The 14,386-nt window shown below is 42.2% G+C and overlaps 3 protein-coding genes across 7 annotated transcripts in view; 1 reads left to right on the top strand and 2 right to left on the bottom strand.

The window, feature by feature from the left end:
- The window catches only part of LOC109526689 (calcineurin subunit B type 1), an 8,128-nt gene extending 7,743 nt beyond the window's left edge, over positions 1-385 (bottom strand). The window contains exon 1 of the mRNA XM_019888130.1: positions 183-385. Coding sequence (XP_019743689.1) covers positions 183-185 — 3 coding nt within the window. The 5' untranslated portion in view covers positions 186-385. The remainder of the gene's footprint in view (positions 1-182) is intronic.
- A 7,741-nt stretch (positions 386-8,126) lies between these two features.
- cnrip1b (cannabinoid receptor interacting protein 1b) lies at positions 8,127-10,610 on the bottom strand. The gene is made up of 3 exons (XM_019888154.1): positions 10,229-10,610; positions 8,605-8,749; positions 8,127-8,293 (listed from the first exon to the last, which is right to left on the bottom strand). The coding sequence occupies exons 1-3, from the start codon at positions 10,405-10,407 to the stop codon at positions 8,129-8,131; spliced, it is 489 nt and encodes a 162-aa protein (XP_019743713.1). The 5' UTR covers positions 10,408-10,610; the 3' UTR covers positions 8,127-8,128.
- A 602-nt stretch (positions 10,611-11,212) lies between these two features.
- kcnq5a (potassium voltage-gated channel, KQT-like subfamily, member 5a) overlaps positions 11,213-14,386 on the top strand; it is a 56,462-nt gene continuing 53,288 nt past the window's right edge. For 2 of the 5 annotated variants that reach the window (XM_019888151.1, XM_019888149.1), the window contains exon 1: positions 11,213-12,821. In XM_019888151.1, the coding sequence (XP_019743710.1) occupies positions 12,463-12,821 (359 nt within the window). In that variant the 5' untranslated portion in view covers positions 11,213-12,462. The remainder of the gene's footprint in view (positions 12,822-14,386) is intronic. The other 3 variants (XM_019888152.1, XM_019888150.1, XM_019888153.1) reach the window with 2 other exon arrangements.

Raw genomic sequence — 14,386 nt, 5'->3', positions numbered from 1 at the left:
CCCGCGCCCCCGCCACCGCACTTCCTGGCCGGAGATCAGACAAGGAGCTACAAAAGTGGGCGAGGAAAGGAGAGTCCTCCGCGGGGAGGGTGCAATTATTTCGATGTTTAAAAGCTAAATAAGCGATAAAATGTCGTATTTAATCGACGAATAAAAAGCGGAAGACAATTGGGGCCGCTTACCATGGTGGTGCTCGGTCGAGAAAGCCCAGGCGATGTGAGGAAGACCGTTGACGGAGGGTTCGAATCGCTGCCAAACTGTGTCCACTAAGCGGGGGAAGAGCCGATCACGTCTCGGCCTTTTTACAACACCCAGCTTCGTGGACTCTCTTTCCACCTGAGCTCTCTTCCGTCGAAAGCAATGGAGCACAGAGGGAAGGAGGGACGCTTGGGGTAGGAGGCAAATTGTGACGACTACGATGACACACTGGTTACACGCCCACCATTTATAAAGGAAATGTCTTGTGGCTCAGTTGGAAAAACTGTGTTCTCTTGGATTTTAAACGCAGTATTCAACAAAAGATATCGGCGATAAAACCCATACTTCTAATTTTTTCAATTGAAGCGCTGGCGATGCTGACCATTTTCCTCCGTAAGTCCCTCTTGATTATAAATCAATTTATGCAATAAATCATGGGAAAATGGATGCCTTTGCATGTGCCGTAAAAACTCAAAAAGCTGTCTCGGTCACTAACTATTTTTGGTCATCATGTTTGTACATTAATAGTGTTTGAAACGCGCCCCTTCTTGTTTTACTCTATGTTGTTACATATAGTACTGTAGAGGCGTCGATGACTACAGCTAGCTTTTTTCGTCTAGTGCAGTGGATCTTAACCTTGTTTAGAGGCACCGAACCCAACCAGTTCATATGCAGATTCACCGAACCCTGTGTGAAAAATAAAAGGAGTCGCTCTACTTGACATGACAGATCATGCAAATAGGATGTCGAGTCCCATCACGTTCCGTGTTGCATGTGAATCCATGTTATACATATTCGTCTGACCACTTCTTTTTTTTTTCTCGACATAGCCTGTGTTAAAACAAAAACAAAAAATCACTATTATTACGTCAGCCGCACGCTGATTAGTGAGCCTACACTTCCCCCAGCAGTGATTGGACAATCAATGGTTTTGGTGATCATCTGCATCGTAGAAAGGGTTCCGTCAGTCGTCATCTGTGCCTGACAGACAAATGATTCAGAAAGTGTGCCTAGGCCCACACGTTGACTGCAGGGCAGCACTGATTGGACAAGCAATGCCTTCTGATCATCTTCAGCCAATGATGGCCAAGCGGGTGTGTGCCACAACCTCCACGGCGGTAATGTTCGAGTCAAGTGTTTTTTTTTTTTTATTATTTTTTTGAGTCAGGTGATGACTGCACACTTTACGTTCGTTCTGACGTCACGTCTTTCGACGCTAGTGTGCGCTTCCGGCTCGTATGCTAACGATTCTCGTATGGCTAGTATACCAACGAAGTATTCTAACGTGCGAATGTGAAGTGCTGATATTATTCAGTTTTTCGATTACTGAATACTGTATAGTGAAATGTAAACTCTAAGTGTACTGTGAACTAATGAACGTACAGTGGGGAGAACAAGTATTTGATACACTGCTGACTTTGTTAAGCTTCCCCCACTTACAAAGCAGGTCGAGGTCTGTACAGTATACGTATACTTGTTCTCCCCACTTTATACTACATGGTGTTGCTAATTTTTATCTGTGTTGCTGCAGACCACAATAAACAAACTTGTCAAATGGAATGCACGCCTGTGTTCTCCAACCGGAAGACCAACTTCCGTAACTTTCCCTTTAAATAGAATCAACTGGAGAGATCACACTCCTTGTATGCACCTCTTTGCTTCAACCCTTTTCGGGTCAGCGGTTACTACAGCGAAAATCTTATCAGGGTACAGGTTGTCATTGTTGGTGCATGAAAGAGTTAAATATATACATATGCATTGCCTTGCCGAAGTATTGGTCGCCCCAACCATTGAAGTTTGGCCTTATTTCAAACAAGCATATTAGTTTTTTTTTCTTGTGAAGAACCGACACCAAGCTGAACACAATTGTTGGCCTTTCCACATGTGGGTGCTATTAGGATGATGATGATAATCATCATCATCATTGTTATTATTAGATTTATTTAATAAAATATTGACCAACCTAAACTGGTGAAAATGGCTCGCTCCCTTTTAAAGATGCACTGTCAATGATTGAACAAACATGCCGTTTTGGTGGTCTCCTGAAAAGTGAAGATTTTGGAGGTGCAAGGATTCCACCTGATGGCAGCGGTATGTAAATCTTTGATGGAGATGGGCACCATATAAAATCTCGCTCAGGGCACCACATTGGCTAGGCCCTGGAAGGGAAGTGAAGGACAGAAATTTTGAATGGATTTGACAGCAAAATATTCGTAAATTTGAAGAAAGGGAGCCTGCTCTGCCTCTTAGCTCACTCACACCATCCAAGTAGAGAGTGAATTTCCAAATGCTCCCCTACTGAGTTGTAAGAGATCCCATCTTAAGACAGACATGATTAACAACATGATTTTGAAAAGAAAAAAAAAAAAATAGAATCACATCGGAATGCAAATCAATTTATGTAGTGGTCCACTGTAGTTCCATATTCCTTGTTTTCCTAACGTTTAAGCTTATGGTAATTTGGGCTTCCAGAGTCTAATTGTTCCATTCTCTTGCCTGCCAGTTCTTCTTCTGGTGGGATTGACCGATGGGCAGCCGACCAATGCCACCTGTGCTGTCACACACGACTCCGAGGGATGGCGCTACAAAATTGTCGGAGAGAACAAGCCACCTTGCCCTCGTTATGACTGGACCAGAGGGACGGTGAGTGCGTGAGTGCGTGTGTGTGTGTGTGCGCGTGTGTGATCACACCTTTACCCCCATGTGAGAACAACAGTGCACTGAGGGAGGGATTTCATTCAAATGATTCTTTGAAAGGGAGAAAGTGTGTGTGTGTGTGTGTGTGTGTGTGTCTGTCTCTCGCTATCCACTTCACCTTCTGTCACTGCGCCAATACTGCCCTAACGACAAATATGAATCACTTCCGTCTGCCACGTTTGGATCGTGTACCAAGTACTGGTCATGCTTCTGTTTTTGTTGAGATTACATTTGGTTTTGTTTCACAGATTGTTTTTTTTTTTGTTTTTTTTTTCCCCCATGTACTGTTGCCTTCCTGGTTTAGTTTTCTTTCGACCCGTTCTTGTCACTCGGGTCCCTTGTGTCAAACAATAAGCTCCCTCAACCCTTTTGTGTCTTGTCTAGGTGTTTCTTGTTGTCTCGTCAGTCTGCTTGTATTTATTTTCTTTTTTTATCATACATTTGATTCAGTACACCCTGCTTCTCCTGCTTCCCTGCTTTTTGGGTCCACTCCCATCACGCAACATGACACTATCCTGTTCATATTTTGCCCCCCGCCGCCTCTACATTTATAGCCAGATTGCAATCCAACGAGAGAAAGTGCAAAGGCAGGTTGTTAATGATCGCGCATCCTTGCTTTTCAGATGAAACACGTCTTGGCCAACTACAAGGAGGCTGCAAGCAAAAATGAGGTCCAGCAGTGGAGCGACACACACCTTCATCTCAGGGTTTGCATGGAGGACATCCAGCGCAACAGAGACTGCCCCAAAGAGGTGGGAAAACAGTTCCACCAGCGACACGGTCTCCACGTTTTGTTGCTAAATGCTACTTCTGTTGTTCTTTCTCCTCAGGACTCTGTGCAAGTTATCAAGTGTCCCTCAGGGTTTGCATGGAGGACATCCAGCGCAACAGAGACTGCCCCAAAGAGGTGGGAAAACAGTTCCACCAGCGACACGGTCTCCACGTTTTGTTGCTAAATGCTACTTCTGTTGTTCTTTCTCAGGACTCTGTGCAAGTCATCAAGTGTCTGGGTAAGCCGACTTTTCATTCTTGTTCAATACCTCCACCTCTTGCAAAATAGTAGGCAGAGGCGCCGATTGAATAAAAGCACAACAGCGCTGCGTGACCACCTGAACATCATGAGGTAGACGGTAGCTCCCCAGAAACCGAAATACACAACCAACCAACCAACTGTCGATCAGGGTGGCCCAAAAAAAAAAAAAAACAACAACACCTGTGGATTGAAGTCCACTGAGTGTCACAGATAAATTCAGTGCTTCTCCGGCTACACAAATACTGCAGAGCAAATCACCTGTAGCTGGAATAAGCGTAACAAACAGCTTTTGGTGTAGAGCCACCGTTTGAGGAATTAGGGTATTGGATGAGCACATGGTCTGACATCTGTTTTTCATTTGCTATTCACAGTCAACTGCACTGAAATCTTCTCAATTCATTCTACGACAGGTAAGTCGACATCAGTCTTTCAAAAATGGCTGTTTTTGTAAACAAAGCTTACTTTGAGTCTTGAAAAAAAGCCTTTGACCACATTCATATTTAATAATACATTTTGTAATCTAAAAAGACAATTTTGAAGCTCAATAAACCTAACATTTTCTGTTTTTGTTTAAAAAAAAAAGACTTTATAAGAAAGCCAACATATGTGTTTTGTCAAAGTAAATGTTTAGTTTTATGAATAACCTCATGTACGTGTATTTGTCCCCCTGTATTCTCTTGCAAATGTTTAACCATGCGCTCTCCTGACAGGAAGAAGACATGTGGCACTCATCCTCGTAGCGCTGCTCTTTCTGCTGCTTCTGCTTCTTCTTGCTTTTCGGTCCAGATGCTGCACACCCAAAAATCAACAGAAAGGCACTGGTCCAAGTGTTTGGGGTTTGGGTCCCTGTTGTTACACTCCGAGACCAAAGTAGGCTTACCTACGTTGCTGCCATGTCGGCAGGGGAGACATTTCCCCTCCGAATTCTTTGTTCTCTCTGAAAGCTGACAAATGGCTTTTGGTTGTGACGTCTTCATGAGCACGGTACTGTAAGTGTACTGTACTGTACTGTATGTTTTGTACTGCCCCCAGGCGGCCAAGTCGTGAACAGCAGAAGAAAAGATAAGATAAGGAAACCTTTATTTGTCTCACAATGGAGAAATTCCCATTTGACAGCAGTAAAATTATGAAAGGGAGAAGTAGAAGAACAAAAAGGATGTAAATTATAATGATCAATTATAAAATATAAATGTAAGCGTATTGAAAATGGGTGAGTGGGGGTGAGTCCAGGTTTTCAGATCTGTCTATTCCCGGCGTGGCCAACCAGTCAGAGACGAAGAGCCAATTTATTTTTACTGTGTTACTGCAAAGAGCCATATCATATCCTTCGTGCTCACACACACACACACTTTTTTTGGCCAAAGATAGACTTTTGAAGCGACCAACTTCCCGCGAATGACACGATCGCGCACGTGCAAGCATATACACACACACGCGCGCACGCATTCACGCGGGTGTCCGCCAGTGCACTCGCGCACATATGCACGCACACCACGATGACCAACAGTCGGAACGGGCTGAAAATGAACGAAATCTATCGATACAAACAAACAAACCTTTTTTTTTCCCCACCCATTTCCTCCTCCCACCACTTGCGGTCGATCAGTTCGCTGGCTCCCGGTCGATTCTGATCAACGTATTGGGCAAACCCGCCTTTACACATTCAAGTAACAGGATTGATGATAGGCTGACGTAGTAAGTTCTGTGTATTTATCGCCTTGTTTGAATGGCATCGCCACCGCACCTGTCTTGTGAAAGCCCGGGAGCCGTATTGAACCAGTCAATGAGCCGCATGCGGCTCGCGAGCCGCGGGTTGGCCACCCCTGGTCTATTCAATAGCAATCAAAGGGGTCCATACAAGCACGATGATTATGATGAACAAATTTTATACTGTAATATTGATACCAAGTCAGCTGCCGAACAATTTGTAACACCAGTTGTTTATTTTTTTCCCCCACAAAGAGAAAAGAAGCAAATTGAAGTGTTTGAAAAAAAATTGGTTTCTTAAGTTTCATTTCAGTATATGCTTGATTGACCTCGAACGTTATGTTCTCACAACTTGTACACAATGGAGCCATCAGAAAAAAGGGCCAACTTGAGCTGAATAAAGCCAAGTCCTCATTAACTGATAATGTCGGCAGGAAGGTTCAACTTCGGGAGGGCAGCATGATAAGATGTCTTCAGTTTGCAAAATCTACCCATTGAAGTAACAACGTATCCATTGTTTGTACCCAGCGATGTTTTGGCATATGCTCCTTTTGATTTCTTTACATTTTTGCTGCCAGGTCAAGTGATTCATGCCACAGCTGTGCTCCAAATTCCGCCTGGCATTTGCAACATGCCCTGATTGTGACCTACTTTTAGACAAACTGGCACATGAGCAATTTAAATATATGTGCTTTATCCTTATGGAGGCAATAGGCATAATCATTAATTAATACAACACAACATTCATCGTTTTTTTCTGATATATCACTTGTAATTTGCATACGCAATCAAAAAAAAGGACGGCAGAGGTTGCAGGGGTCAGGGGGTCAGCGCACACGGAGTGGCTTCTTCGAAAACTACGCCTCCTGCCGGCAGAAAAGACAATCGCTTCCACTGTCCGAGTGAACAACTCTTGACAGTGAGGCGTGAAAATCTTGGAAAAAAAACATTTAAGATGCAATGAAGGTTTTAACTTAACTTTTCTATTGTATTAACAGAAAATAACCTCTGTGCTGTCTTCCAGTAAACACTTGGTGCACTTTAAGAACAAATCCAGGCAATAACACTGTATGTGGGGGGAAAAAGTGAATTTTCTTTCCAGCAATAAACTTTGTCTAAACCATGTCGTGGCGTTTAACTGTTTTATTTTTAAAAAAAAAACGTTCTAAATAATTTTGAATTTTAAATTTCACAACGTGGTGCGTGAATCTCCTCCCAACCAGCATTTGCTTGTGCACCTGAAAAGCTGCACTGTGCATACAGGTGGATTAATTCTGTTTTGCGTTTCATCCATTGACATAGTTAAGCTACTCCGTCATGAGGGGAAAGGTTGTCTGTTAAACTGTCACTGGGCCTTGGAAAGCCTCAGTTCAATTTTAAGTGGCTTTAGAGATGAAGCAAAGCTGTGCAGAAAGGCAAACTCCATCCACGCACGCTCCCACACACACATTCAGGTTAATATCGTTTCTTCTGCAGCATCCATTTTCGTTTTTGGTGTTTTTTTTTTTTTTCTTGCACAGTTCAATTCCAAAATCATATACTGTACCACAAAAAATAAAGAATTCCCATTTGAATGCAAAAGATTAGATTGACAAAAACACAACACATATTTAATTTAAAAAGGATGTAAAGACTTCACACACCTTACAATGTATATTTAAAGTGTCACTGAAAGAGGTAGAACAGGTAGAGATAAACAATGCAGAGCATGTCATCAGCAGGTGTCAAATAATGAGACAAAAACTGTCCACAAAGCAAATATACACGATTCAAAGGGGTGCAAAGAACATTTTGTTTCAACACAAACATGTCTTTCACAACCTCACTGTTTCTTTGTTTTTGTTTTTTTACTCAAGCACCATTCATAAAAAATAACGCACACATGGCACACACATTCGCATGCGATAGCCAAACTCACAATGTCACATACATACAATCACATAGCAACATACTGTACTCCAGTTGGTTCGATGAAAAGCATGCGCTGTATGTAAAAATGACTTCCGATTATTTTTAATTTCAACTCCCGTTTTTTTTTTAAATAGAGAAGTAAATAATATATTTTGAAGTTATATACTGATATGAGATCTGTGCTTTCCATTGGAGTGGGACGATAAAACAGTAGTGTTAAAACTGACGCGCACAAACACGCACATCTTAACAAAAATATTTTTGAAAATAATTAGATTCTAAGAAAATCGAGAAAAATAAAGTAGAGCACGGTACATGCTTTGCAATGGACAAAGACAATGTCAAGGTAAAAAAATAAAATAAAATACTGGAAGGTCGATCCAACGTAAAGCATGTATCTCCAAATAATGCGGTTATTCTTTTTAATTAAAAAAAAACCTGCAACATTAGAAAACGATGTATTTTTAACCTACAAAAAATGTCTTGAAACTCAATCAATGGTTAAAACTAACACACATCACACCCACATGGGTTGTCATGTAAACTAGTGTGTCTGCGTACGTGGGTGTGTGTATCTTTCCGTCAAATGAAGGTCTCTTTGTTGACCCACATGAGCGTACGTGTGTCATTGGGTTTGCACTCGTACTCGATGGTGTTGAAGCTGTTGCCCCACTGGCAGTGATCCCGCTTGTTGTAGTTGTAGTATTTCACCTGCCACACCGTCTCAAACGTGCCCGCCTCGCTGAACTGTGGCACACAAACACAAATGCTTGAAATTGCCTTGTTTGTCCTGCAATTGGCTGGCGACCCATCCAGGATGTACCCCGAGCTCTGGTCTGTGCAACTCCAAACTATTGAGACCTCGCAAATGATGCCTACTGCCTCTAAAAGGTTGCTTTTCCTCTGGTGCGGTATTTTATTGTGCATCAAATTAAAAGGACGGGATCTTTTTAATCATGTATGTGGCAGTCGTCAAGATAAAATGAATGAGAAATAAGACACAAAATGATTTCTATTTAACTACACCACTTGCCCTTTCAAGTTAATGTGATGTGTACCTGGATGCTGATCTGAAGGGGCTGCCTCTCGCCGCTCTTTGTGTGCGCCACGCCCTCGGTGTCGTACAAGCCGGTGTAGACCACCGACTGAGGGTCTTTGGACTGCCGCTCCAGGGCGAAGGTGACTCCGCCCAGGCTCATCGACCTGCCGAGCCAAGAAAAAGATAGATTGAACACTGGTTGATGCCATTTGGAGTCTATTTTAGTTTTTTACACAGTACTTAGTGGTTAGCAAGTCTGCCTCACGTTGCAGAGGTCCGGGGTTCGAGTCCAGCCCCAGGCTTCCTGTGTGGAGTTTGCTCTGGGTACTCCGGTTACCTCCCACATTCGAAAAACATGCAGGGTAGGTTGATTGAATACTCTAAATTGTAACTGGGTGTGATTGTGAGCACAAATAGTTTTTTGTCTGTGTCCCCTGCGATTGGTTGACAACCAGTTCACGCTGCTGTCCTCAGATGGCTGGGATAGGCTCCAGCACACCCGCGACCCTCGTGGGGATAAACGCTTCGGATAATGGATGGATGGATGATAAAATGAAAACTTGAAAATGTGCAGTTTAACTCTATTGGCTGACTTCACATTTTAGAGTGACCTTTTAATGTGGGAGTCAAAGGCACACCTTAACATTAACCACAGGGTCTAATCATCATCTTGACATTTTGGATTATCTCAGCAAAGGAGAGGTGCTCATGAACAGATTTAGGCAGGGTTTTGAAAAATATTTGAGAGAAATGTGCAAAGTCTTTGATCCATGAGTTTAGCTCAGGAAAATGTATGTATTTTAAACATTTATAATGACTCTATGTGGCGTTTGACACACAGAACGTTTAGCTCAGAACATGGTAACACTGTTAGCTAGCGCTAATCTGTCCAACCAACGTAGTAGCGCTGTTTACAATTTCATTTTGACAAGATCGTGTTCTGGCTGCCCCGGAACTTCAACTAGCAGCTGATCGTGGTATGCTCCTTTTGATTTCTTTACATTTTTGCTGCCAAGTCAAGTGATTCATGCCACAGCTGTGCCCCAAATTCCGCCTGGCATTTGTAACATGCCCTGATTGTGACCTACTTTTAGACCAACTGGCACATGAGCAATTTAAATATCTGTGCTTTATCCTTATGTAGGCAATAGGCATAATCATTAATTAATACAACACATCATTCATCACATCATCATGAAGACCACCAAAATAAAAACCGTTTAGAGTTCTTAATTTGGTCCTCAATGGTGCCTGGTAAAACCAGACCTTATTTCCGGTTTAAATTAGCAACACTACTTCGTGTGACCGTTTTACTTGATACATTACGCCAATAATCTTTTTATTATTTCCCATATCCCTTACGTCTGTTTTACCGGATAATTGTACTGTATCGCTTCATGCTGAATTGCTGAAATAACTCTTTCCACTGAATGCATCATTCCTTATGGTGGCGTCAAACTGACGCCGGTTCACAAATCAGACGGATTGTGACATGTGCACGCATCACACAGATTTTTGTGCATTTTCACTAAACTATTTAGCATTTTGTAATACAACCGAATTGTCATAGTTTAATCAAGAAAAAATAATGACCCAAAAGTGAATAAATCCTAAAATAAAAACATAAATAGAGGTCTACCTACGTGGCCTCGACCGCTCCGGGTTTAATCACCACCTCGATTTTGTATTTGGAGCCGGTGAGTAGCTTGATGGTTCGAGTTTGTCCGAACCTGGCACCGTCGGATTTGAAGTAGACGGCGGTATTGTTGGGGAGCATCTTCAGCGAAATCCCGATTTTGACGAGCTGCGGAACGTCGGCCATTTCAACACACGGGTCCAAATCCGGGATGGATGGATGTGTGTCAAATCGTGCCAGGTGTCCCTAGAAATGGGTTCACACGCAAAGGGGGAAATGTCGCGCACGCATGTTGGACTGGCGCTCTACTTTAATCCCAATCCACTGGTCAGAAAAGGTCTAATGATAATCCCAAACACTGTTCGCTCGCTCTCTCTCTCTCTCTCTCTCTCTCTCTCTCTCTCTCTCTCTCTCTCTCTCTCTCTCTCACCCCTCCCCAATTGATTCCTGGGGATCCAAACAACAAAATTACGAAAAGCACAAACCAGTCAAAGGACACACATACAAATCCGGTTTGGGCAATCTATCTATCTATCTATCTATCTATCTATCTATCTATCTATCTATCTATCTATCTATCTATCTAAAGGTATCTAAGGTTTTACCCATGTAATATCACTATTAAGACACAAGATGTCAGTGTTGGATCATAAACAGTTGACGTAACTTTATCGTTTCAAAGTACAGTAATAAACTTCCTTTTGCTTTCTCAGTGAAAAATAAACGCACGAAACGTAACTTTAAAGTACCATTACTCGGTTGAGAAGAAATGAAGCGAGAAAAACAATTTGCATCTCGCACAAGACTTAAAAGGGGCAAAAACAAGAGAGAAGTGGGCCCGACAATTTAAATAAATGTATCATTTTGATTTAAAGTCAGTGACGAAAAAAAACTCCACCTCCTTTCAGACACTTTTATTGCGTTCAATGGCCATCAATGGACATGATATGATATCTTCGCTTTTTTGGGGTCAGCAACGGCAATGTCGGAAGTGGATGACTCACCATTTGGGGGACAAATTAAAACAGATAAGGTACAAGAAAAAACGAATCTTTAGTGGTCAACAACCACAACTATTCACTCTACGTAATAATGAACAATTATTCTAACATTATTCAAATATTTGAGGAGGGCGTCAACAGGGCAGATAACTCTATGACGTCAGCACATGGTGGCCAGCCAACCCGGAAGTGGGTGAGTTGGCATTGAAACAGATTTTAAAAAAGAAGACAAAGTAATTTTTATAGCCTAGAAATAAAAAAATAATTAGTTTTCCGACCAACTTTCACTTTAACGAAGCCAGGGAGAGTCTGTAAATTGGTGCATGATTTTTTTAAACGACTCCGTAGTGTACGACGGCCAGTTTAATTAATTTAGTGTAATTCCCGCCAACAAGAACAAGTGTAATATTATCATTTGTTGATACGTTTCGCATTGTAAAATGTTAACATTATATAATGGGACCATTGTAGTATTCTGTCAAATGTCAGTTTTGGTGGAATATGATATTCTCACTTTATTTTATTATTTGTTATTTCAACTTTTCATCACATTTCGGTTGTGGTGAAAGTAGAGACGAGATAGGTCGTCAGTGGTGTGAATCAACGACATACAAGTACTCCGTTATCGTATTTAGAGTTTTCAGGTATTAGTACTTCATTTAAATAGTTTGTTTATGATGATGGTTTACTTTTACTTCTTACATCTCAAAACATGTAGTGTCCATACTTTGCGCTTGTTAGTTTTTCAACTTCCACAGAGGATTGCAATAACCCATTGGGCAAAATTATCTAAATGGATATTGTATCACTTACAGTAAAAAATCTTCTTTACTTATACACCGAAGTACAATTTCTTTTTATAGAGGTAAATTAGTTGGATCACGACTTGATTTATTTTTTAAGAATCTGGACTTCTAGTTAAGATGAGTACTTTTGCCACTTTGGGGGGCTGGTGAGAAAGAAGGCGAGTGGGAGGGAGAGAGCCCCTCAACCGACCCACCCTCCACCCCTTCCCCACAAATGTCTCCATGGATCCACTTCTTCACAACCTCACTCTTCCACCGTCTTGCACACAAGTGTTTGGACCGGACAGCCACGGTACCATAAAAGATGACGAGTGTACATTAGTCCATTTGAAAAAAGTCTCCAAAACCCGGCCACCCCCAAGCAGAGGAGCCACCGTCCGCCTGTGAATGTCCGCCGGTCTCCCACCACCCTCCACGCCCGCGCCGGTGATGCCATGCCGCAGGGTCACGGCGGCGACGAGAGCGGCGGTGGTTGTGGTGCCGGTGTTGTTGGTTCCGGAATCTGGCTCAAGACTTCCCCAGGGCGCCTGGCACGGGATCTCCCCCCGAGGGATGTGGAGTTCGGCCAGAGGACGATGAACCACGCGGTTCGGACTGGAGCCGTGGACGGGCTGGGGCCGCCCGGAGCCGCCGACCGAAGGAAGCAGGGCGCCCGGCTCAGCCTGCTGGGCAAGCCGCTGGCGTACAGCGCGCAGGGCGGCAGGAGGAACGCGCGCTACCGCTGGCTCCAGAACTACCTGTACAACGTCTTGGAGAGACCCCGGGAGTGGGCGTTCGTCTACCACGCTTTTGTGTGAGTACATTTTTATTAATCAGAACAACGATGCACTGATTTGCTGATCACTGTTAACTTTAAGCATTGCTCAGCCTCCCAAGTTCAATGTAATTGCCATATTCATGAATAGATTTACCCCCCCCCCCGAAAAAAAAATCTCCGCCAAATAACTTGTAATGGCCATTTCAAAAATATTTATAATTTGTGGGGCACATTTATTAAAAATAAAAATGATAAGTATTAACTCCCTTTATGGTGTTGAAAAGTGAAAAAAATCCAAAATAGATTAAATTAATTTCCCTCCTGGAAATTATAAGAAAAATACCCAATAATCTCCAAGTGAATTTGCTTATTTAGAAATGTTGGATAATATATTAAAAATAAAAACACAGAGTATTATACCCTTTGCTGTGTCACCAAGAGGACAGTCGCATAGTTGAGATGCTTCCCCAGCTTGATTAAAGCCTTATGATGAAATCAATTAAATTAATTTCCCCCCACAAAATTCTCCACAAAATGCTCTCTAACACCAAGTGAAAAGGCTTATTGAAAAAATCTGGATACTCAATTAAAAAATAAAAACACAAAGTATTAATTTTCAGGAAACACAGTCGAAAGGGAGCATGGCCGTATCAATGTTCCCCCCACATTACATAAAAAAATTATCATGGATTCTGAACTCTACGTTTCTAGCGCTGTCTTCACACTTTGTAAGTGATGAAGTGACAATCGTCAAACAAGTGTTAATGGGTCACCCGACCACCTGTTTGTTACCCCCTCCTTGGTTTAACCATTCATTTGTCAGCTGCACTACCGCGTCTTAAATGAATGAAGCACTGGGACTACTGGATAACCATGCAGTTATGTCTTCAAGTGGAGCATGAATAGCACAGGGATTTACAGTCAGAGCAAACTTATGATCTTCCAGCTGTGCCATGATGTAATTTCTTTGCCTTTCACACAGAACCTAGCAAAGACAGGACATTGCCGTGACCGTTTGCGTTTTCATTCAGAAACACAGCATTTTGCCATCAGTTAACATTTCTAGAGAACACACAGTCAAGTTAAGCAGGACAGTAAGAAGTACCGGTAAGTTTTTCTTTTTTCTCCGTTATAAATTGTCAATGTATCAGATCCAAGGTATTGGTTTCCGGACTCGGTATTGGCACTGACAGATGACTCAGAAAGAGTCATGGATGCAAAAAAAAAAAAAAAAATGTTTATCGGGACATCCCTAATTTCCTCAAATAGTGGCCTCCACTCTTGTCTCCACCATGTCCAACTGGATGCATCATGTATTAAAATAAACAAACACCTCATCCCTCTGGAAAAACAACTATGTTTTCATTGGATGCATATTGAATGCACTGAGTTTCCTCTGCTCTTCCAGACTCTGTGCACCAAGTTAACACCGGTTGCAACTGTCTATTTGAACAAATACACGATTAATTCTTGAGGATAACATGTTTTATTACACCTCATGTACAGGACAGTTGATGTAACATACAGTATATCCTCAAATAGTGGTGTCGACTCTTGTAGAGACCGTTTCCCTAATTATTACTGGATCCTTCTAATGTACG

The sequence above is a fragment of the Hippocampus comes genome, unplaced genomic scaffold, assembly GCF_001891065.2.
Source record: "Hippocampus comes isolate QL1 unplaced genomic scaffold, H_comes_QL1_v1.1 scaffold136, whole genome shotgun sequence".
In the NCBI taxonomy this organism is placed as follows: domain Eukaryota; kingdom Metazoa; phylum Chordata; class Actinopteri; order Syngnathiformes; family Syngnathidae; genus Hippocampus; species Hippocampus comes.
This window is presented reverse-complemented; position numbering and strand designations above follow the sequence as displayed.

What these genes read in the sequence shown, in the direction of transcription:
- cnrip1b (XM_019888154.1), bottom strand. Translation starts at nt 10,407, where the DNA reads ATGGCCGACGTTCCGCAGCTCGTCAAAATCGGGATTTCGCTGAAGATG. An exon ending in CCCGGAGCGGTCGAGGCCAC is followed by an intron (nt 8,750 to 10,228) that starts GTAGGTAGACCT and finishes TTGGCTCGGCAG; the next exon opens with GTCGATGAGCCTGGGCGGAG. An exon ending in CCCTTCAGATCAGCATCCAG is followed by an intron (nt 8,294 to 8,604) that starts GTACACATCACA and finishes TGTGTGCCACAG; the next exon opens with TTCAGCGAGGCGGGCACGTT.